Genomic DNA, 25,292 nt, shown 5'->3' on the forward strand with positions numbered 1-25,292 from the left:
ATTAATAGAACTCCAAAAATGCGGCCGAACTTTATGAAATCTAGTTTTAGGTTCGATTAAACCTAAAATGATCGAAGAAAAGGAACGGCAGTGTTCCTTAAGAAGACGTTTAGACTCGTCCGTCAAGCCACGGACATTCCAAACGAGGAAATTCATGAGACTAGAATTTCAATTTGGGCTGGGGTTCTCCCAGCTCCGCTTCCTTATCCCAACGTTTATTCACCACGTTATCCATTGTTTGTAAACAAACATCCTTGCTATAATCAACGATATAATCCCGCGGATTGTGCCCAGCTTCAACCGATTTCCTAAGCCGGCTTTTAATACTTTCTTGTTGCATCATAAGAGCCTTGTTATGGTTCCTAGCTGCTTGGTCTTGTTTAGGAGGCCTGCCCCGGCCTCGCTTCGGAAGATCTTGCCCCTCGTTAATTCTTTGCTTGCGGCTCTGAATGTTTGCCTCATTCTCCAAAACTTTGTTTTCATCCTGAACGTTCACCTCGTTAGCTATTGTGTCAGTTTCAACCTGCTCCACATCGGCCGCTGTTTGATCCATCGACAATCTCGCACTCTCAATGGCAGTGTGTTTGTTGCTCTCAGTAAGAATAGCTTGATTTCTGTTGGCATCAGAATCTCCCCACTTTCTATGTCCGAACTTGTCAACAGATTCCATACTTCCCATCCTCAAGAGCCCCGTCTGATCAGTCTCCGGAACATGAGATTTGATCTACTCAGGAGTCTTGTTTTGCTGCTCCCTATGAAAAGTATCAGATGGTCCATCCACAGGAGATCCCAAAACATTTTCCCTCTGCTCCACCATGTTCACCACAGGAGAGTCTTTGTTATCCTCCACCAAACCCTGATTAACACAGTCCTTGCTAGAGGCCACATCGAAATCAGTCAACTTCATATCCTCCAAAACCTTAAATCTGTTCGTTTTCAGGTTCGGCATATCCGGCTTTGAAAGCTGCTGCTGTTGGTCCTCCATCTCATCTTCCGACAACATGATCGTATTCTCCCTTTCATCCAAGCCTTTATCCAGTGAAGGATTATTCGTGGCTCCAACCACTTGCCATTCTGGCTCTTTTGGCTTCGCTACCTCCACAGGTTGTTTTGACTCCTTTTTCCCTTTACGACATTTGTCCACCGAGTGCCCCGTAATCCTGCACCTCGGACAAAAAAGAGGAAAATATTCATAGCTAAATTCAATATTAAAAACATAGTCCCCACCATCAATCGACATCCTCTCCGGAAGAGGTTGAGCCAGATCGATTTCCACCAAAATGCGGGCAAAGTGCGCAACATCATCATCAATAGAGTTTCCATCGATTTTCAGCGGTTGTCCGAGCCAACGACCAATGCCAGAGAGGACTTCGGGATGCCAGAATTCCACAGGAAGATAATAGATCCTGACCCAGACTTGAGCCAAAGAGGACGATTCCTTATAGGGATTGAAGAAACGAACCCAGTCACGTAACCTCAAAGATCCCGCCGAAAGATCCCAAATAAGATGAGCTTTGGCGATTGCTTTATCCTCCTTACAATGAAATTTCAAAGTATAATATCCTTTTCCCATTGGCATTAAATGCCATTCGTTCTTGATCGTCCAAATAGACTGTAATTCCGTTTTAAGCTCTCGAGTAGTTCTAGGCTTCTCGCCTTTGTTCATCATAAATCTGCCTATAAGAGCAAACTGAAATTTAGAAGCTTGAAAGTTTTGAATCTCTTTTGGGACTTTGAGAATACCCATCTCTCCCTGTCGAAACGGCCGAAGAGCTTGAAATTTGTGTGCCGGAAGATCCGCCTTCTTGGCACGTTGCGGCGTAGTTACATTCGCATAGGAGACAGCAGGGACCGTAATCCCGACAGCCTGAGAGCCAGAGGGGCCAGCAGAAGCCGACTTCAAAAGTTGCTTGCTGCCCAAGGCAGAAGCATCAGTAGGTTTGCGTGTATCCTGAATCGCAGCAGGAGAAATCGAGGAATGATGGAAGTTGGTTGACACCGGGGGGAGGTTGAGGGCACTTCTATCCACCGAGGGAGGCGGCAGATCAGGCAACATGATCGGAAAACCAACGGAAACTCAGCGGCGGGCAAGGGCTAGGGTTAGGGTTTTTGGAGAGGGAAACGTCACCATCAAATATGACATGAGAAACCCCCCCTTAAGATGAAAACTAGGAACCTAATCTAAATCATTGATTTTAAAAAATAAATGGCTGAGATTAAACTACAAATGCACAATTAAATTACTAATTAAAATGTAATTGAAATTAAAAGGGTAGAATTGTAATACAGTAAATAATTATTTTTCACGTTCTTCCCTCCCCAAATTCAGTTTCACTTTTATCTAGGTTTTCATAATTTGTGCAGCCGTCTATGCACCCACATTCCCGATCTGAAAAATGTTTGGACGGGGCAGCCGACGACTTGGTTGCTGGATTATTGGACGGCGGCGGCTACTGTGCTTGGTGACGGCGATCTGTACAAGTCGAAGGCTTCTCCAGCGGTTGCCGAGGGACTTGAACGCCGATCTGTGCAAGGCGGCGGCGGAGGCTGAGCGATTTACTTAAGGGGTCCTTCGATCTGGAAAAAGAGGCGACTTGGTTGCGGGATTATTAGGCGGCGGCGGCGAGCCACCTTTTGTGCAAGTGAGGAACCACCGTTGTGGAGGCGGGCGACTGAGCAACGGCCGGTCGATCTTCTCTAAAATCCGGCAATGGTGGCGGCGAGTTTCAGAAGCTTTCACCTAAGATTTCCATAAACAAGAATGAGCCACCTTTTATGCAAGTGAGAAACTGCCATTCTGGAGGCGGACGACTTAGCAACGGCCAGTTGATCTTCTCTGAAATCCGGCAGCGGCAATTTTCAGAAGGTTTCACCTAGGGTTTCCAAAAAAAAAAGGAGCCGCCTTCTGTGCAAGTAATGAACCAGCGTTCTGAGAAATTGTGCATCGGAGGCGAATGACGAAGCAACGACCGGTGGATCTCTGTGAAATCCGGCAGCGGCGGCATTGATTTTGTGAAGGTGTCGGCAACTTAGTGAAGTCGGCGGTTGTGGAAGTTTTTTCCAAAAATTGAAAGACGAATCTCACATCCGGCGGCGGTGACGGCGAGTCGGAGTTTAATCCAGCTATAGAAACAAGGCGGTGGTGTTCCATTTTGTGTGTTTCACGACCAGCAGCGGCGGTGTCGGGGTATTTCATGTTTCCGGCATTACTTCACTTTTAACAATTTTAATTGCATAGTTGTTGAAATGTGATGCACAATTTTAATTGCATAGTTGTTGGAATATGATGCACAATTTTACTTCCCTTTCCCACCCTCTTTTATCTTTCAAAGTTGCTTCTTTGTGTGCTTTGTTTTAAACGAGCTCAACATTGTCTTTCTTTATCATGAATCTTTTGGGGAGTTGGGCAAATATTTTCATCACTGTAGCTTAGCTATTGGTCTTGTGGTTATCAACAATGAAGGAACATGAAGCCATTTAATTATGCAGTTTTGGTATGGTTAAAAGAATGCAGATTTACCTCTTCTCCGTTATGATTGGTGACACGTTGTATTGGTTAATGCAACCATGTTTATGTTGTTTGTGCAATTATATGCATTACAACATCTGTGCAAACAACTAAATTCTACATATAAATAAAATTGTACACCATCAACATATATCCTTGCAATTACAACACATACATATGCAATTATATGCATTACGACATCTGTGCACCGAATTTAATTTACTGTGCAACTAAAACACGCTGTGAAAAATTGAAATGCATAGATGAATAGTTGTTGTAGAGTCATGATGTGGAGTCGTGTGTTGCATAGTATTGATTGAAATTGAGTGGTTGAAATCGATGTTGTATAGGTATATCAATTTTAATTGTATAATCGGTGTCGAAAATGCTTAGTTATAACAATTGTTATTGCATAGTTGCATATATTTTAATTGCATAGTTGATGTAGTGTCCAGTGTTGCACAAGTAAAAAATTGAAATGCATAGTGTATCAATTTTAATTGCATAGTTGGTATCTGAAGCTGCATAGTTGTTGTAGTGTACCGTGTTGCACAAATGAAAAATTTAAATGCATAATGTGTTAATTTTAATTGCATAGTTGGTATCTGAAGCTGCATAGTTGTTGTAGTGTACTGTGTTGCACAAATGAAAATTTTAAATGCATAATGTGTTAAAAAAAACAAGATGAAAAAAATGAACGAGAAATAAGAACTAAATGTAAAAGATATCTTTAAAATAGCATTTTAAATATTATATCATCTACATTTTATTTTTGAAAATTAACTACATATATATCATTTTTCTTTTTATTTTTTCACTTACCCATTGTTAAAAAATATCGGTAAAATAACACAAATAAAAATTTTGATGCATATAAAAATAATCGTTGTCATGTTTATTCAAATCAAATCTTTGGATGTTGCATAGGAACTTTATTATAAAATTTGTATTTAAACAAAATGACCACATAAATATGATATGAATATGCATTTAAAAAATTACATAATGATACCCATTATCATTTATAATTGCTTTTGATATTTGATGATGTATACATTTATACACATTATCAATTAAAATTAATTAATTGGTATTTCAAAAATTGAAAATTCAAATGTTTTCAAATTCATTTTTTTTTGTTTTATCGAGATTGTATCATGGATAATCTCAATTTTTTAGATTCATGTTTGCATTAATTCATATTTAAATTATGTTTAATATGTAGTATATTTTATTTATTTAAAATATCATTCAATTTTAATGTTGGTCGTGCATCGCACGAGCGGGAGTACTAGTATACCTAATAATTTAACAATCTAATCCAAACAATGTCTCAATAGATTTGTGATAGAAGAAAGAAACCCTAGCTAATAAATGAGCTACGTAGCATTTTTTATTATGAAATAATCCAAAATTTTAATTTGAAATCAATTTCAAATTGATTTCAAAATTGAGTGGTAATTTTGTAGTTATAACAAAATTAAAGGTTTATTTACATTTTTCCCCCTTTTTTCACTTTTCTATATCTTCTTTTTTTTATTTCTTTCTAAAATTATAAAATTCGACTAATTATAAAATATATAATATTCATATCAAAATAAAGATCACAATAAGAGCTTTAATTTGATATATTTTATATAAATATTTGAATTAAAATGTATACGTTATATTTATTTAAGATTAAAATTTTAAAAAAATTCTCTCCTCTGAGAGTTTGAGACCTCTCTCATCTTTTTTTGAATAAATATATTTTCGATTCTTTTTTATTTTGTTTTTCTAATTCTTTTTTTGTTGCCTTTTCATAAGAGTTAATATATAAAAGTGTCCACTTTCATATTGTAAAATTAAAATCTAGCCTATAAAATAAAAATATTAAAAAATGGCCAGTTTTTGAGTAAAAAGTCAGAAATACCCCTCCCTTTAAAAATTAACCTCCCTTTAAAAATTAAGCTACCTTGAATCTGTCTCTCTCTAGCGTGTTCTCTCTCTACGTTCTCTCTCTCTCTGTCTACGCTCTCTCACTTCTCTCGCTCTCTCCCTCCCTCCTTCTTTCTCTCCTCCGGCAAAGCGCCGCCGCCCCAGCCTCGTCGTCTCCGCCCATAGCAGCGCCGAAAATGACACCGCCCATCCAGATTCAGGCGACGCATCCAATCCCGACGGTGGTGGTAGCAGTCGAAGGAGGAGGGAGATTTAGGGGTCTGGGATGTTGAGCTTGTTATTGACGGGTGTAGAAATGTGGACAGAATAACGACGAGAATGTAGGAACCGAGGCAAGAGTTGGACTCTTTCTCCGTAAGACAAAATTGCCCCGCACAGTACACACGGTTCGATGGCAAATGTCCCCAAGATACAACGGTTTTAATGAGTACGAGACCTTGTACTAGGAACTCGAACTTCCAGCGAACTACAGAATACTCGGGACTTGAGTATGAACTAGAAGAGAGAATGAGTAAAATTAATTATTTGAATTAATTTTGGTGTGTATAATCTCATTCTGCAGGGCTGTATTTATAGGAGAAGGAAGGGTGCCATGAAGAGGTGTCTGCCAGGGGGTGTCTGTTCGAACCAGCCAATGGTCCGAACCATCGTATTGGTTCGGTCAAAGGGGTGCGAGCCAACCACCCCCACCTCACCAGCCTGATCCAACCGCTGCCACGTCAGCAACCTCATCCACCCAGATTCCTTATCCGCCACGCAGTGCCACGTCACCGAGCCACATGTTCCACGTCACTGCCACGTCACACGAGCCACCGTTTCGTTTGTCAAAACTAAAGGCTCCTCGCGACCGAGCGAAGTGCAAAGTGCGCCCATTGCGACAAGTGCGACGTGCACGTGCTCGGCCTCAGCCTCGGACTCGGACTCGGAAGGTGCTTCGCACCTTCCTCGTAGGAATTTGAGTTTTAGCCTTAAAAGGCTAAGTCAAAACCCACTTGGGTGCACCATATGGTCCACCATAGAGAAGCACACTTGATTGTTCCTTTATGGTGGAGAGCACTTTATAAATAGCTTTCAACTTCCTTATTTTACCAATGTGGGATGACACTCCACATTTCCATTTTCAATGGCTATCTTTTGGCATTTAATTACTCATTCAATTCTTAATAGATTTGAACAAGTAAATATACCAAATTAATCTACTCAAAATGTAGATTCAAAATATGCCATTTAATTCCATTAATTACAAAGTAATTATGGACTAATTAAGCCATTTATTCCAACAATCCCCCACATGAATGATGATTAATGCAAATGCAAAAAACTAAGTCCCGACGATCCATTATTGCATTAGGATAGGTAGTTGTTAGCTTTGAACCTTCCTTAGTGTAATTCCATCGGATTTACTCGTTGCTCGGTGAACATGATGTCTTGAACCGGTCAACTTTTGTGTAAATCTAGTCAACAACATACACACAATAATAGATCTAATGTCTTTCGTTCTCACGTTGTGTCCATTTCGGCCTTGGACCATCTCTTGGATTTATAAGTGTTTTTTGATAATTGAAGCGGCCCCACTTCTTCACTTATATAGGTGATCTCCTATAAGGAGTATCCTGCCATACTCCACCTAATAAGGCTATAGGAATCATTAAAAGCTTTGAAGGCTTACCCTTTACCACAAACTGCCGGCTTTGCACTTGAGCAGCTATAGGAATGAATTTTAAAGTTTCAAGTGCTCAACTTGAACTTTCATAATTTAGTTGTCTCATTGAACCATGTTCTTGGGATCTCCATTCATCATGGTTGAGTTACCACTATGAAAGTTCTTTAGTGTGTGGATTTTAATCCCATTCCCCTTACTGTGTTATATAATTGATCACGGTTAATACCTTTAGTAAACGGATCCGCAATATTGTCCTTTGACTTTACATAGTCAATGCACATTATTCCTGTAGTGATCAATTGTCTAACGGTATTATGTCTTCGACGAATATGTCGTGACTTACCGTTATACAAACTATTCTTTGCCCTCCCTATAGCAGCCATGCTATCACAATGTATCATAACCGGAGGCAAAGGTTTTTCCCAACAGGGAATATCTTCTAAGAAGTTTCTTAGCCATTCGGCTTCTTCACCGGCTTTGTCTAAAGCAATAAATTCCGATTCCATTGTAGAAGATTTCCATGATATTGCACTTCCACCAATGGTAAATACGAACCCACTTGTGGATTTAGAGTCTTTAGTGTCGGATATCCAATTGGCATCACAATATCCTTCCAAAACTGCGGGATATCTCGAATAGTGTATACTATGAGAGATTGTGTGTTTTAAGTATCTCAACACTCTTGTTAATGCGGTCCAATGATCCTTCCCGGGATTACTTGTAAACCGACTTAATTTACTAATCGAATATGCTATATCTGGCCTTGTACAATTTGACAAGTACATTAGGCTTCCAATAACTCTAGCATATTCTGTTTGTGATACGGGTTCTCCTCGATTTTTGGCCAAGTGTATACTTAGGTCAACGGGCATTTTAGCCGGAGGCAGATCAAAAGCTTTGAATTTCTTAAGTACACTCTCAACATAGTGAGATTGTGATAAGACTATTCCCTCGGGTGTTCTAAGGATTTTAATTCCTAGAATCACGTCAGCTAATCCCATATCTTTCATGTCAAAGTTTCTCTTTAACATCTCCTTGGTTTCTATGATTATTTTATTGTTGCTACCCATAATTAGCATATCATCAACGTAGAGACAAACAATGACAAAATTGTCGGATGTTCCTTTAATGTATACACATTTATCACATTCATTGATTTTGAATCCGTTTGCCATCATTGCTTGGTCAAATTTCTCATGCCACTGTTTGGGAGCTTGTTTGAGTCCATACAAAGACTTTACAAGTTTACAAACTTTCTTTTCTTGGCCGGGAATCACGAACCCTTCGGGCTGTTCCATATATATCTCATCTTCTAAATCTCCATTTAGAAATGCTGTTTTTACATCCATTTGGTGAATCTCAAGATTATATAATGCGGCTATAGCAAGTAGCATTCTAATGGACGTAATTCGAGTGACTGGAGAGTATGTATCAAAGTAGTCATACCCTTCTTTTTGTTTGTAGCCTTTAACTACTAAACGTGCTTTGTATTTATCAATAGATCCATCGGCTTTGTACTTCTTCTTAAGAATCCACTTGCAACCCAATGGTTTATTTCCCGGGGGAAGATTAACAATGTGCCAAGTGTGATTGTTTAAGATTGACTCGATTTCACTATTGATAGCTTCACGCCATAGATCGGCATCAGGACCAGACAATGCTTCCTTGATTGTCTTTGGTTCGTCTTCTAAAGTATAAACTACGAAATCCGGACCAAAGGTTTTCGCAGTTTTTGTTCGCTTTCCGCGTCTTGGTTGCGGTGTTGGTTCACGTGTTGGTCCATTATCCTTAAGCGAAATTTCATCATAAGTTCTCTTTTTCGAACTTGTATCATTCTTCTCTTTTTTAGGGAGTATATTTTCAAAGAATATGGCATTTCTTGATTCTATAATCATTCCCTCATTCATATCGGGTATTTCCGATTTGTGTACCAAGAATCGGTACGCACTACTATTGTTTGCATATCCTATGAAGATGCAATCAACAGTTTTTGGTCCTATTTTTACTTGTTTGGGTTTTGGTACTTCAACTTTTGCTAAGCACCCCCACACTTTTGTATATTTATAGGACGGCTTCCTTCCTTTCCATAATTCATATGGAGTTTTATCTTATTTCTTTTGGGGTAATTTATTCAAAATTTTATTAGCCGAAAGAATAGCTTCCCCCCACATGTTATGTGATAGGCCTGAGCTTATCAACATGGTATTCATCATTTTTTTCAATGTTCTATTCTTTCGTTCTGCAACACCATTTGATTGTGGAGAATAAGGTGCAGTCGTTTGATGAATAATGCCATTTTCACGACAAAATTCCTCAAAAGGTGCAACATATTCGCCACCTCGATCACTTCGAATCATTTTGATCTTGGTGTTAAGTTGATTCTCAACTTCATTTTTGTATGTTTTGAAAGCTTCGAATGCTTCGTCTTTGCTTCTCAAAAGATACACATAGCAAAATCTTGTGCAGTCATCTATAAATGTTATAAAGTAATTCTTTCCACCTCTTGTTTGCACAAGTTTTAAATCACATAGATCGGTGTGAATTAATTCAAGAGGTTTCGTTGATCTTTCCACTGAATGAAAAGAAGATTTTGCCATTTTTGCTTCAACACAAATTTCACATTTTTGGCGTTGATTGAAGGACATCTTTGGCAACAAGTCTAAATTTACTAAACGACGTAGTGTGTTTAGATTTGCATGTCCTAATCTATCATGCCATAAATTAGGAGATTCAACTAAGTAAGTAACCTTTTTCTTTATTTCATTATCACGTACAAGTACAGGGATAGCATTAAGCTTGAAAAGGCCATTATCTAGGTAGCCTTTTCCTATATAGCGACCATTTTTGGTCATTACAACTTTGCCTGCTTCAAACACTAGTCTAAATCCAGCGTTGCACAAAGCGGATCCTGAGATCAAGTTCTTGCGAATGTCGGGAACGTGCAGCACCTTCTGTATGGTTACCTTGAGTTCCGACGTCATCTTGAGCACAATGGTTCCAACTCCGATGATAGAGGATGCGGCAGAATTGCCCATATACAGTTTTTTGTCGTCGGAGAGAGTTTCATACGAGGAGAACATTGTTTCGTCGGCGCAGACATGCCGGGTAGCACCGATGTTGATCCACCATCCTCTTGGACTACCGACCATATTGACCTCGTTTACGACTGCACACAAGTCAAGTTCGCCTAAGTCGAGGGGCACAGACTTTGTCTCCGTCACGTGGGCTTGATGGTGACCATTGTGCTTGTCTTTCTTCGGTTTGCGACAATCTTTTGCCATGTGACCGGGTTTGCCGCAGTTGAAGCAATCGCCTTTGATCCTCTTTTGACCTTTTGAGTCTGGATTTTTGCCTTTGAACTTGCGTTTCTTCTTGTTGCTAGATTCGGCTAGATTTGCTTTTGCCTCCATGGAAGTTTTGTTCGTCTTGTTTTCGGAGATTCTATTGTCCTCTTCGATTCTCAAGCGAACGATCAAGTCTTCAAGTCCCATCTCCTTGCGTTTGTGCTTGAGATAGTTCTTGAAGTCCTTCCAATGTGGTGGTAATTTCTCTATCACCGCGGCCACCTGAAAAGATTCAGACAGTTCCATACCTTCGGCAAGAATGTCGTGCAGGATCAGTTGAAATTCTTGCACTTGCTCCACAACAGTTTTGCTATCAACCATTTTGAAGTCTAGAAAACGACCGACTATAAATTTCTTTAAGCCGGCATCTTCTGCCTTGTACTTTGTCTCCAAGGAGTCCCATAGTTCCTTGGACGTCTTGGCGCTAGAGTAGACATTATAGAGAGTGTTGTCTAGCCCATTTAGTATATAGTTACGACATAGAAAGTCACTATGATGCCATGCATCATATGCGATCCGCAATTGTGAATCAATATCGTCTTCCCCCATAGTTGGAGGAGATTCATTCACAAAACGAGCCATATTCAAGGTAGTAAGATAAAAAAACATCTTAGACTGCCAACGTTTAAATTCAGAATCTGCGAATTTTTTCGGCTTTTCGGCAGCAGCAGGTGCTGGAGCATGTGGTACGTTGGTCGGAACTGGTGGAGCATTGTTGTTGGGTGGTGGAAAATTGTTGTTGGGTGGTGTCGTCATCTTCTACACAAATTTTGTCTTACAATTGTTATTGACGGGTGTAGAAATGTGGACAGAATAACGACGAGAATGTAGGAACCGAGGCAAAAGTTGGACTCTTTCTCCGTAAGACAAAATTGCCCCGCACAGTACACACGGTTCGATGGCAAATGTCCCCAAGATACAACGGTTTTAATGAGTACGAGACCTTGTACTAAGAACTCGAACTTCCAGCGAACTATAGAATACTCGGGACTTGAGTATGAACTAGAAGAGAGAATGAGTAAAATTAATTATTTGAATTAATTTTGGTGTGTATAATCTCATTCTGCAGGGCTGTATTTATAGGAGAAGGAAGGGTGTCATGAAAAGGTGTCTGCCAGGGGGTGTCTGTTCGAACCAGCCAATGGTCCGAACCATCGTATTGGTTAGGTCAAAGGGGTGCGAGCCAACCACCCCCACCTCACCAGCCTGATCCAACCGCTGCCACGTCAGCAACCTCATCCACCCAGATTCCTTATCCGCCACGCGGTGCCACGTCACCGAGCCACCGTTTCGTTTGTCAAAACTAAAGGCTCCTCAAAGCTCCTCATCCACCCAGATTCCTTATCCGCCACCGTTTCGTTTGTTAAAACTAAAGGCTCCTCGCGACCGAGCGAAGTGCAAAGTGCGCCTACAAAGCGCCCATTGCGACAAGTGCGACGTGCACGTGCTCGGCCACCTTCCTCGTAGAAATTTGAGTTTTAGCCTTAAAAGGCTAAGTCAAAACCCACTTGGGTGCACCATATGGTCCACCATAGAGAAGCACACTTGATTGTTCCTTTATGGTGGAGAGCACTTTATAAATAGCTTTCAACTTCCTTATTTTACCAATGTGGGATGACACTCCACATTTCCATTTTCAATGGCTATCTTTTGGCATTTAATTACTCATTCAATTCTTAATAGATTTGAACAAGTAAATATACCAAATTAATCTACTCAAAATGTAGATTCCAAATATGCCATTTAATTCCATTAATTACAAAATAATTATGGACTAATTAAGCCATTTATTCCAACAGAGCTTGAAGTGGAGGCGCGGCTTGTGGTCGTGCCACCGCCGAGGTTCAAAGGTGAGGGGGAGCAACGGCGGTGGCGGTCTGTGACTGTCGGCGCTGGGAATCGAAATTGGAGGCGGCAATTTTCGGATCTAGGGCTGAGTGTTGAAAGAGAGATGGGAGGGAGATTTGGGGGAGTTGCGATGGCAGCAGCTGTGCCACTGCTCGGAGTCATGGTTCTGATGAAGAAGAACGTGCTCGGAGTGAACAACATCGCGGCGTTGGTCACCGATCGAATCGACGAACTTTTGGGGAGGAAGATCGCGCTACAGCTCATCGGCATGTTCGCCCCCTTCCGATGCATGTACTCCGACAGAAACTCCAATCCAGCAACATAATTGACCTCTGCGTCGTCGCTCTGCCCCCGCCGCGTCGAAGAGGAGACCGCTAATGGCAGCGAAGAAGAGGCGAAATTGGATGTTTGGATGAAGGAAAGGAAAGTGTTATGCACATTTCACTAAATAATTGTAATCATTATCTTTATTTCCTTTGAATTTTTCGATGTGAAATTTGATTGTATTTTTTTGGAAACATTTCTCCCTACTGTTTCCATTTCTTTTGGATGTTAGTATTTTTTCAACAATGCTCAGTTAATTCTCTTCCGTTATAACCATGTTTGTGATGAAGGATTTTCTGCACAAGCAATATTTTGAATATAGCATTTGGTAATAATAGTGTTGTTCGTTTAATTCATGCCCATTAATTGCTATTATTCATGAATTTATTAATTGTGAAAGGTAATATTTACCAGTTTATGAATTTGTTAATTCATGTGAATTAATTGCTCGATCTCCTTTTTCTTCTCGAGTATATATCAGATTTGTTTTTGAACGATGATTTGTGAGTTTTATTGGAGACATTTGATCGATTGAAAGAGAAAAAGATTTTGAATGATTGATTAAAGCTCTTGAATTCACAATCATATTTATGAATTCACAACTTAATGTTCTTGAATTCACAATCAGATTTATGAATTCACAATTTAATGTTTTTGAATTCACGATCGTATCTATAAATTCACAACCAGATCTAATTTACAATCACGACTAGATCTATAAATTCACAACTCAATGTTTTTGAATTCACGACCACATCTATGAATTCACAACTTAATATTTTAGAATTCACAACCAGATCTATGAATTCACAACCAAAATACATTCTAATTTTAATTGTAAATTCAAACTTTAAAAACTCAAATTCACAACTATTTGAATTCACAACCAAAATAAATTCTAGTTGTGAATTAAATTCTGATTGTGAATTTTACTGGTTGTGAATTCCCAACCAAAAAATTCTTGTTGTGAATTCGACTGTTTAGGGTTTAGATTGGGTTTAGGGTTCAGGGTTTAGGTTTTAGGGTTTAGGGTTTAGGGTTCAGTTCAGTTTCAGTTTCAGTTCAGTTCAGTTTCAGTTTCAGTTCAGTTGTGAATTCACAACTAGGGTTTAGGTTTAGGGTTTAGTGTTTCAGTTCAGTTCAGTTGTGAATTCACAATCGTAACAATTCACAACTAGGGTTTAGGTTTAGGGTTTAGATTGGGTTTAGGGTTTAGGGTTTAGGTTTTAGAGTTTAGGGTTTAGTTTTTAGGCGGGTTTAAGGTTCAGTTCAGTTCAGTTGTGAATTCACAACTAGGGTTTAGGGTTTCAGTTCAGTTGTGAATTTAATGTTTCAGTTCAATTCAGTTCAGTTTCAGTTAAGTTTCAGTTCTGTTCAGTTGTGAATTTAGTGTTTCAGTTTAGTTGTGAATTCACAACTAGGGTTTAGGTTTATGGTTTCAGTTTAGTTGTGAATTTAATGTTTCAGTTCAGTTTAGTTTCAGTTCAGTTGTGAATTTAGTGTTTCAGTTCAGTTGTGAATTCACAATCGTAACAATTCACAACTAGGGTTTAGGTTTAGGGTTTCAGTTTAGTTGTGAATTTAATGTTTCAGTTCAGTTTAGTTTCAGTTCAGTTCAGTTGTGAATTTAGTGTTTCAGTTCAGTTGTGAATTCACAATCGTAATAATTCACAACTAGATTTAAAAATTCACAACCAGATCGATGAATTCACAACTTAATGTTCTTGAATTCACAACTAGCTCGATGAATTCACAACTTAATATTCTTGAATTTACAACCAAATCTATAAATTCACAATCAAAATAAACTACAGTTTTAATTGTGAATTCAAACTTTAAAAACTCAAATTCACAACTACTTGAATTCACAACCAAAATAAATTCTAGTTGTGAATTATATTCAGGTTGTGAATTCGACTGATTGTGAATTCACAACCAACATAAATCTGGTTGTGAATTCGTTTGTTGTGAATTCACAACCAAAAAATTCTAGTTGTGAATTAAATTTAATTTGGTTGTGAATTCGACTGGTTGTGAATTAAATTTTGGCTGTGAATTCGACTAGTTGTGAATTCACAAACAAAAAATTCTGGTTGTGAATTCGACTGGTTGTGAATTCTCAATTCACAACCAGTGTGAATTCACAACCAAAAAAATTTGGTTGTGAATTCACACTGGTTGTGAATTGCGGGATTTTTTAAAGGGGTGATGTAAAGTGGACATTTTTTTAATTTTTAATGTGGAAGGGTATTTTGGTAACAATGGCCATTTTTTAATATTTTTATCTTAGTGGACAATTTTTAATTTTACAATATGAAAGTGGCCATTTTAAAAATCCACTCTTTTCATAATGTCAATTTTATTATTGTGAATTCTTTTATTTTTTTGTGTAATATTTAGCTAAAATATATTCAATTATAATATATAATGTGCTATTATTCTATAATAATTACTACATAATATCCTATTAATAACTTTTTATATAAAATAAAAAATATATATAATTTTAAAAGTTAAAATATTAAAATTAAGAAAAACTAAAAAATGAAAAATGTTTAAAATAGGGTTTAAATTTGAAAGAAAATATTATTACCTAAAAATATAAACTACTTAATATGTTCAAAATTTAAAATATCATAACTTATTTACTTTAAATCCATTTTTTTACATATTATATATCAAATTAAAAGTCATTTTATAATTATTCATTCAAGGTGTATATTACATAGTTTTTTCAAAATATAATTAAATGGAAATGAAAAAAATATGGTCTATTGTTGGGAAATAGAAGAAATATCATAACCTTGTTTTGATGATCCCAAAACCCTTATATTTTATTTTTCTAAGACTAGACTCTTTTCGAACTCATGTGTTAGAGTTCTTTCTCTAGATAGACTGAAACAAAAAAGCTTGAAGACTGAAGACTGATGAAGAGCCGACTGCAAAACGTGGGCTGAAGCTTGGAAGACTGAACAACTGAAGTTCACCTGAAGTTATTGCTACAATAAATAAGGACTAGTACTGAAATGTACAAGCAATTTTTAGTCGAAACATTCTCTGAATACTTCCTTAAGGATCAGAAGAAAACAGCGGACTGAAGCTACAAAAAGACGGAGTCAAGATGCATTCAAGTACATATCACTTAGACGAATAAAGACAAAGAATATCTTCTGGTACACGCGGCATTAAATGCAAAGGATAGTGCATTAAATGATAGGATATGACAAATCGTCCTTCACCGAGCAGAGTTACTTCATCCGTGTTACTTTACACTGTAACACCATCTCCCCATGCCTGAAGACCATACCCATTTCGGCGAAAAGGGAGAAAGAGGACGAAGACCCTGAGCAGAGATTAAATCAAGTCACAACGGCAGTATTTGAAGAAGGATCTCCTCCAACGGATCTATTCTACACCCTCCGCCTATAAATAGAGCTCAAGGAACAACCTTCAACCTCACCGATTTAAAGACTTACGTTGAAGCTCTGCCAAAATATCAAGTCAGCCACTTACTTAGCAATCAAACTTGAACCGAAGAAGAGAGTAAACACTGTTGTAAAAATCAGTTTACCTGATTTATAAACACTTTCTTAGAAGTGTCTAGGCAACCATATTCATACATCTTTAGCCTAGTCCTTTGATTACTCGAGAGCTTGTTCTTAGTAATCATAGTTGGAAGATTTTCAAACCACTTTTCAACTGAGTGAAAAGAGCGTTTGAGTGTTAGAGTTCTAGACGGTTGTCTGAACTTGAAGAGTTCTCAGCCCCCGCAAGCAAGATGAGTGAAGTCTTAGCAAATCTGCGAGATTGAGAAAAGAAAAGAGAAATTCAACCCAACATGTTGATACTAAAACAGTTGTTTCAATTGATAGGTTTGTTGTGCACCCATAAGCACAAGCGTAATCGATTGTCAGTGTGATCTACTGACCGTGGACGTAAGAAAGGATTTTTCGAACCACGTTAAAAATTTCAGTGTCATTTACTGCTTTCAGTATTTCATATTCTATCTGTGCACAAAGCTTCTATACTGAAACTGTTAACTTGAAAAGAGAAACCTTAAACTTGACAATCTGATTCACTAAAGGCTATTTACTTTAAATCGTTTTCGCTCACCAAATGTTATCGGTCTACCTGAAAAACCTTTGGGTAGTCAGTAAGATTTATAGCACTCACTCTGTTTTTCAACTGATTAGACTGAAGCCTTAACTGGACTATCAGTTTGTCGACTTGTTCTTCATACTGAAGTTATTCACTGAAATAATATCAGTATCAGTCTACACTTCTTTCAACTGATCTTACTTCTCACTGATCATATCACACTACTGACTTTAGTCAACGAAAGAAGTTTTATTTTAAAAATAGCCTACCGGTGTATCCCCCCATACACCAATTTAGTGACCTTCTGGGACCCAACATTTATCTATAAAATAAGAAAAAGTTAAGAAATTTAAAATTTAAAGATTAGTGAAGGTTAATTGAGGGGCTAATTGATGATTAATTTGATATCCATGTACTAAATTTAAATTTTGCATATATTATAACATTGATTTTAATTAATTTACAAAATCACTATTACAATTGATTTGAAATCAATTTCAAATTGAAGATTTCATTTTTCATATAACATAGATTTTGTTGTTACTAATTCTAATGCCTTTGGAAATTTTGAAGAAGGTTATTTCTCTTCCAGTTGAAGCTAGAGAATTTGTGATTCAGATTGAAGATTCTGCGAGTTAAAAATTTTTGTAGGTCACTAACTTAAGGCGCTTTGTAAAATTAGGTCAAATTTTTTCGAGCTTGCAAATTTGAGCCATTAATTATTAATTCCGGCGTCAGTGAGCCACATTAGGGCCCGATCGGGTTATTATTCACAGTTGGAGCCCGAACGCTGATGTGGAATTTTATTTTATTACTCCCTCCGTCCCGCTATTGTTGGCCACATTCTTTTCGGCACGGAGATTAAGAAATTGAGTGTTATGTTTTAATTGAGTGTGGCCCACCAAAATTAGTGAGTAATTTTGGCCTTTTTAGAAAGTAGCCAATAATTGTTGACTTAATTAGTGAGCAATTGTTGACTTAATTAAAGTAAACTTTGCCATTTTTAGAAAATGGTCAACAATAGTGGGACAAACCAAAAAGCAAATGTGGCCAACAATATTGGGACGGAGGGAGTATTTTATATAATATATTTATACACATGTGGAATTTTATTATATTTTAACTAGGGACTGTTCAGATCGGTCTTGCGTCCCTGGCTGCTTTCTTTTTTCTCTCCTTACGCGGATATTGGGGTCCCGGAGGGTTGACTGACATGTGTATTGGGGGGGGGAGGAGAATACACATGTAGGCTATTTTTCGCAAAACAAACAAACTTGACCTAGTTTCAATATGAAATAGGTTGTAGACTGAGACTAAAGATACTTCAGTAAATTGACAACAGTCGAGCACTGGGCTTAACTGATATCCAAGTAAGGCTTCCGTCTAGTTTGTAAAACAGAGTAGAGTTATTAATCTCTCTGATATCAGTCGTCGGTAGGATTAATAACTCGGCAGCGGAATTTAAACTTAGTGCGAATAGCCTTTAGAAAATGTTTGTCACTAGTAAAATCCTTAGTTACACTTTTCAGTTAATCCAGTTTAGTTGAAATCAGTTTAGCACAGACAAAGGAAATAACTGAAAGCAAGTAAAGAACACAAGGATTTTTAACGTGGTTCGAAGACATTTCTCCTACATCCACAACCAGATTATTTGTCTGACAAACGCTCTGGGCTTATGCTTAGAGGTGCACAGCAAACCTACCAATCCACCCTGAATTGGATTTAACACTTAGCACGTCCTGACACAGTCGTGTCCAATCAGCTAATGCTAAGGTAATTGGAGCCATCACCTTTAAGCTGAACTCCCTTTTGGCTTTCTAGGCGCCAAGAAAATCGAACGGTTTAGTTTTAGACTGGTACTAAACCACAACCACTTAGCTTACCAGGTGCCAAGGAATCGAATAGTTTAGTTTTCTGGTACTAAACAACAACTACTTGGCTTAACTGGTGCCAAGGAACCATTTGTTTAGTTTGACGGTACTAAACAACCGCTGAGTTCGGTCTTAGTCTCGAACTCTATTACAAATACTCTTCCCTCAGAAAGAAAAAGTTATGTAATAACCAACTATGATTACTGAGAACATGCTCTCAAGTAATCATCAATCTAGGCTAAAGATATGTCTATTGATTGCCTAAAGATTCTAAGAGAGTTCTTGTAATCAACTTTTCTGATTATATGATCTCTGTTTGATTTTTTCTTTAATTCAATGATCTTTGTAAAATTAGCCCGAAACCCGAATACTTAATCATGCGTGAATTTGGCCTATGGAATTTTCGAATTCGGTTTATTTTTATAATTTTTTTTAAAAGATACGCCACGTGGCGAATCGGGTGCGAATCCAACGAGAATTCGAGAGAATCGCACCCTAAAAGAATCTGATTCGCCGTACATGCTAATTTTTTAAAAATTCGTGCATCATAGAGTCTCATCATTTCACTTTTCTGTAATTTTGAGATGCTTTGATTCTATGAATTCAAACTATTGTTGGATATTTTATTATTTTTTCATTAACAAAGTTGAATATTTTATTGTTACCAACTTATTTTATATGTTATGTAATCTTGATATTTTTTTCAATATCTTATATTTTTGCATTTCATATTTGCTATATAATTTATATCTTTGATTTCTATGTATATTTTATACATTATTCATTAGATCATTAAAAATAACAAAATACAAATGATTATTTTATTTTTAAGCATTTAAGCCGACTAGCCCGACGGGCTAGCCCGAAACCCGAACGTTTAGAATTAGAGTTGAAAATTTATAACCCGATTCCGATGAGCCCGCACCCGATTAATCCAAACCCGATAGGACTAGCCCAAAATCCGGTGGACTGACCCGATTGACATCCCTATTTAGGAGAAGCCAAAGATGAACAATCCAAGTTCCGAAATTAAGTAATGATCGTGAGTTTTGAGGATTCGAGCTCAATTGAGGTCATTTGCTTTATCTCTTTTGTTTAGATATAATTATTGGCTTCGCATAAGAGATGGATTGTGAATTCGTTAATTTGGTTATTTCTTCGTCTACTTCTACAATTTTATGCAGGTAACCCTATTTTTTCTTTCCCTCAATTAGTAGTTTTTCTGTTAGCAATACTGTGTAATTCATTTTGTATTGCCTTTTTCTGCTCATATAGTCTTTTCTCTGCTGTCAAGACGGTGAAAGATCATTATTTGAAGTGAAATTTTCAGATTCTTCTATCACGAAGTGTGTTCCATCTTCTACTTCAATATTTCCGATATTTACTTTCACTTTGATAATGTTGTTTAGACTTATACTGAGCATAGAAGATCTAACATAATTTTGATACTGAGGGTCTGGTGCGCTTTAAAGAACTTGTTGAAGGGCTCAATTAGGAAGTTTCTTTAAAGATGATAGAAATTATTGGTAATAGCTCTCTCAAAATTATTACTAATTTATTATTATGTCTACTGAAATGGTTGGATAGCTGATTAATTTGGTTGAAGACAGAAATATGTTTGTCGAAATGATAAAAGGCAAGATGCAGAGACTAAGAAATACTCTGTTTTATTCTTTAAAGTGTCATACTTGACATTATTGACCGGAGTTAGGATTGTTGTGTTAGTGTACTACTTTCTAATTCTTAATACAATGCTTATTTTGCGCAGATATCAACTGTGCTTGAGCTTCGAACTGTTGATTTCCTTCTCCCTCTGTATCTCGCTGATGAGGTTGTTTAGTGCATTCCATGAAGAGCCACCTTCGCTCGTAGCTTTCATGGCGGCCTCAGCAATCTCCTTCACCCTCTCCCTTAACTGTTTTCCCTTTCCACTGCCCATTAGCTCTCTCACTGCGCTCTTCAAGTTGTTTGCAGTGACGAATCCTTTTGATCTTCCATCGACTGTAGCAACCCTCAAACCAACTTTTATCTCTTCGACTACCATCTTTGCGTTGAGACCTTGCTCGGCCATCATCGGCCACGCCAGAATGGGAACTCCTGCACATATTCCGTCCAAGACCGAGTTCCAGCCACAGTGACACAAGAAGCCCTGTACAATTGGATGCTCAAGAATCTCTTCTTGATTAACCCAATCTGTTACTATGATTCCTCTTTCACTTACCGTGGATTGAAAGTCGTCGCTTAGTAGTTCCATGTCTCTCTTCTTTACCACCCATAAGAAGCTCACCTCTGCCCCTTCCAAGCCAAGAGCTATCTCTTGCAGCTGTGTTGGTGAGATGCTTGCTTGAGACCCGAATGCGATGTAGAGGACTGGGTGTTCTTGGGCCAACTTCTGGTCGAGCCAATGCATCCATCCAGGCTTCTCAGACTGTAAGATTTTGTTTTTCTGCAGTTTCGCCAAGCAGAGGGGCCCGATGCTCCATGTTCCCACGCGGCAGTTGTGGTTGCAGTAGTCAGCAAATAGTTGCTCGAGCTCATAGAAGCTGTTTGCCAGCAAGCCATAGCTATTTTCAGTTGCTGTGGCTGCCTTAAAGATGAAATCTAAATGAGGACCACTCGGATCCCGCCTACTAAACGGCTCATCAAAATCATTCCTTGTTAGCTGAATCCAAGGAAAGCTTTTGACCGTGAAGGGCTCATCATCTGTTTCAGGTGAAGACATGAGGCCGCTGAAGGCTGCGTCGCGACTCACTGCCATGGAATAGTAGCTCATGCCGTAGTAACTAAGCCGCGGTATGCCAAACCTCGATGCTGATTCGAGGGTCCATGAGAGGAAGCCATCTGATATGATGCAGGTTACTTTTGAATGGATCTTCTCTAGCTCTTGCTCGAATGCAGGCTGCATGAGCTCGAGGCCTCGAACGAATGGTATAAAGAGAGCCATGGATGGGAGCCTGTCTGTGCTCTCGGCTCCCGGTGGGACACCTTGGATGTTGTGAGGGAATGGCAGGTCGACAATGGAAACATGAGCTCCGGCGAGAGATTGAGATATGAATGGATGGTTTGCAGGGGTGGTGAAGATGGTTACGGTGGCAAGGCCGCGGTCGAGGAGGAGCTGTGCTAGGTGGAGGAGAGGAATGGTGTGGCCCTTTGACATGAAAGGAAACACAGCTATGTGAGGCTTATAGCTGGAAGAGGAAGAAGAAAGAGGATCCATTTTGTGTGTTTGTGTGTGTGTGTGTGTGTGTTTTAATCTTGCTTTCTTTGTGTTTGGGGTCTATTAATGTGTTTGAGGATCCCAACCCATAATCTAGGCATTCGAGTCGGGGGCTGAATATTTCCAGACAACATAATTGATTCATGCACTACGCAATATTTTCTCTTAAGCATCCACTAACCACTATGGTGGGCTTTTTTGGAGGTAGTGCCATAGTGGAGGTTTTAAAAAATGGGGTAGCAAAAAATTGAGGTAGCAATATTGCTACCCGGTTCTTGTGCCAAAAATGGGTATGTTCTTATTTAATTATTTTCTAGTATGTTATTATAATTTTAGTATGTTCTTGTTTTAATTTTTTCTTTCATTTTTTACTTTTTTCTTTTTGTGCATGTATTGAAGTTGCTTTTTATTTATTTTGTTTCAGTTTATAGTTTTTTTTCGTTAGTTCTTATTTTCTTTTTTTTACCTTTGTTTTAAAATTCTAAACCCTTTTCTATTTTGCTTTTGAGTTGCCTTTTGTTATTAATTTTTCTGAGTTTCTATTCTTTTTCTCATTAATTTTTTTTAATTTTTTTTTCTCTTTTTTTGTTTATTTTATTTTACAATTTTAGGTTCTGTTTTATTTTCCTTTTCATTTTTTAGCATAACTATAATTTTTAAATTATATTTTATTATTAGAAAAATCATATAAAAATTAAAATACACAAGTTATATATATATATATATATATATATATATATATATATATATATTATAGAGGACCCACCCACATTTATAATTTTTGACTGCAAATCAAGAGTGGGTAACTTTTGTGAAGAGCTTCCAATTTCCTCAAGATCCAAAAAGAAGGAAGTTTAAGGAAATGCAAGAAGCTGCGAAAAAAGATGTGGAACGCGCATTTGGGGTTCTCCAAGCTCGTTGGGCAATGATTAGAGGTCCAAGCCGCCTCTGGTATAAAGAAAACATCACCGACATTATGTATGCTTGCATTATTTTACATAATATGATAATTGAGGATGAAGGGGAAATGTCAAGCCAAGGGGTCGAAGACGAACCAAGCACGTCGAGCAACAATATTGCAGGGGAAATAAATCGTGGTTCGGTGGGAGGATTTAATTAGTACCTTATGAGAAGTGCTAGAGTACGTGACAAGAATATACATCACCAACTTCGATCCGACTTGGTTGAGTACGTGTGGGCACGATTCGGCGATGATTAATGTCATTTTTCTAATTTTATGTGTGTTTTTATTTGATATTTAAATTAACTTTTTGTGCGTATTCTTATTTATATTTAAAAATTAGTTGTGCGTTGAACGAATTTGATTTTTAATAATATATGTGTTTTGAAATTTTTTTTTACATAATTATATTAATTTTTAAATTATATTTTATCATTTAAAAATTTAATTTATTTGTGTAATTACATAAATTTTATTTAAGTAAAATATTATACATAATATATATATATATATATATATATATATGTGTGTGTGTGTGTAGTAGTAGTAGTAGTAGTAGTAAATATAATAATAATGATAATGGGGTCCATGAATAGTTAAATATGAGGTAGTGGCACAGTGGAGAAAATATAAGGTAGTTGAAAAATGAGATAGTTGTTGAGGTGGCACACATGTGGCACCACTATGGGGTAGCACCATAGTGGATGCTCTTATCTCTCAATTCATGACAGGAAAAGGTTCCATCAATTATGCTGTCAGTCTCTTTTGTTGGGCTGGCAAATCGTGCGGGTCAGATCGTTATCGGGTCGACCTGATATCGACCCGACCTGATAAGGCCAAACTCGAACACGACCTGATAAGGGAATGCTCGAACCCAACCCGAACCCGACACGATTTACCTAAACCCGAACCCAACACGAACCCGATAACAACACGATTTGAATTGAGTTGACACGACACGATAGCGACACGATCTGATTACGACCTGATAACAACACGAATTTGATTTGATTCATTCACACCAATAATAATAATAAAAAATACAAAATTCATCATATATGCTCAACATATCTAATAAATCAACACGAATTTGAAATAATGAAACTAAGGAAGGGCCGAAGGGGTGCGGTGGCTGGAAGAACTAATTTGATTGAAAATAGCGAACCCTAAACTAAAGTGAAGAAATAAATCAAAAACTAAAAATTAAAAATAAATATCTAATAAAAATAATAATATTAATTTTATCAGGTTACCCGAACCCGACCCGAATCCGACACGAACCCGACCCAAAATTATCGGGCCCTTATCAGGTCGACCCGATAAGGACCCGAACCTTATCGTGCGTATTACTAACCCATTAATTTCGTGCGGATTCGAATCATACTTTCGTGTCGTGTCTAAAATTGTCAGTCCTACTGTTTTGGCTTCAATTGATCACTATTTTTTTTTTCAATATCAATAATAATTTTTTAGTAATTTTACGGTGAATTTATTTTAAGTTGAATGACTTTTTGCAAATATGCATTTCATAATTCATGAATTTTGACATGTTTTAACAATTTGGGTAATTTTGAACATTACCACTTTTATTATTTATTCGGAAATTGCATGTGATTTTTTTTTCTCAGAATATCTAACCTTTCACTTGTTCTAATTTTGTCCGGTAATCAATTTTTCTCAATTTTAATCTGATATGACCATCGGAAAATGACACACTGGACATACCAGGCACACTAAACGGCCAAGTGAAATGGTTAATCGCCCAAGAATCGCACTCAGAGTTTTTTTTTTTCCTTGGGATACATAATCTTTCATTTTTTTTTTTCTCTAATTTTTGTCTGATCGTAGCTTATTCCCAATTTTAATTTGATGTGACCATCAAATATGATACTACTTGCAGTTTCCATATATCCATGCATACATATTTCAATCTTGACGATGTATCTGACCTTTTTTTGCAGTTAAATTGACACTTTATTACACAGCTTGAGAGTTTCATCTCAAGACAAACCAATAATATATAAATGTCTACCAGTTTCAGTGTTGTTTAGATTATGACTCAACAAGCAATCTAAACTAATCAAACATCAGTGAAGGCACTACATGTATAATTAAGGCCTCTATGTGTGTGTGTGTGTTTTGGTGTTGACATCTAATGCCACATTTTTAACTTTTACACAAATTAATCAGCATTTTGCAACGATCACGAGTCTAAATTTCACCAACGACTAATATTGTTTCTCCATGTGTTTCCTCAAGGTCCAATTGTTTTTCCCTCCTCTTTTCTTTTTTATTTAAAATAACTATTTCCCCGTTCATGAATAGTATACAATAATTGCCTTATTTGGCATTCACAAATAGTATATTACATTTCTTTTGCATGAAATCCCACACTCTCTCCTTATATTTCAACCTTACAAACACCCCTTAAAACCACCTACGGCTCGCACTCAAAGGTCCCTTTATCCACTAAACGCATGATCAACAAAGGAAGTAACTTTTACTTGCTAATCTCAAATC

At 37.5% G+C, this 25,292-nt stretch overlaps 1 protein-coding gene across 1 annotated transcript; it reads right to left on the bottom strand.

The window, feature by feature from the left end:
• Nucleotides 1–20,242: 20,242 nt before the first annotated feature.
• LOC130989398 (UDP-glycosyltransferase 90A1-like) lies at nt 20,243–22,141 on the bottom strand. Its single transcript, XM_057913379.1, has one exon. It carries the CDS (start codon nt 21,809–21,811, stop codon nt 20,366–20,368), a length of 1,446 nt encoding a protein of 481 aa, XP_057769362.1. The 5' UTR covers nt 21,812–22,141; the 3' UTR covers nt 20,243–20,365.
• Nucleotides 22,142–25,292: the final 3,151 nt, after the last annotated feature.

The sequence above is a fragment of the Salvia miltiorrhiza genome, chromosome 6 (genome assembly GCF_028751815.1).
Source record: "Salvia miltiorrhiza cultivar Shanhuang (shh) chromosome 6, IMPLAD_Smil_shh, whole genome shotgun sequence".
Lineage (NCBI taxonomy): Eukaryota > Viridiplantae > Streptophyta > Magnoliopsida > Lamiales > Lamiaceae > Salvia > Salvia miltiorrhiza.

Excerpts from the sequence above, each read along its gene's own strand:
- LOC130989398 (XM_057913379.1), bottom strand. The coding sequence starts at position 21,811 with ATGGATCCTCTTTCTTCTTCCTCTTCCAGCTATAAGCCTCACATAGCT.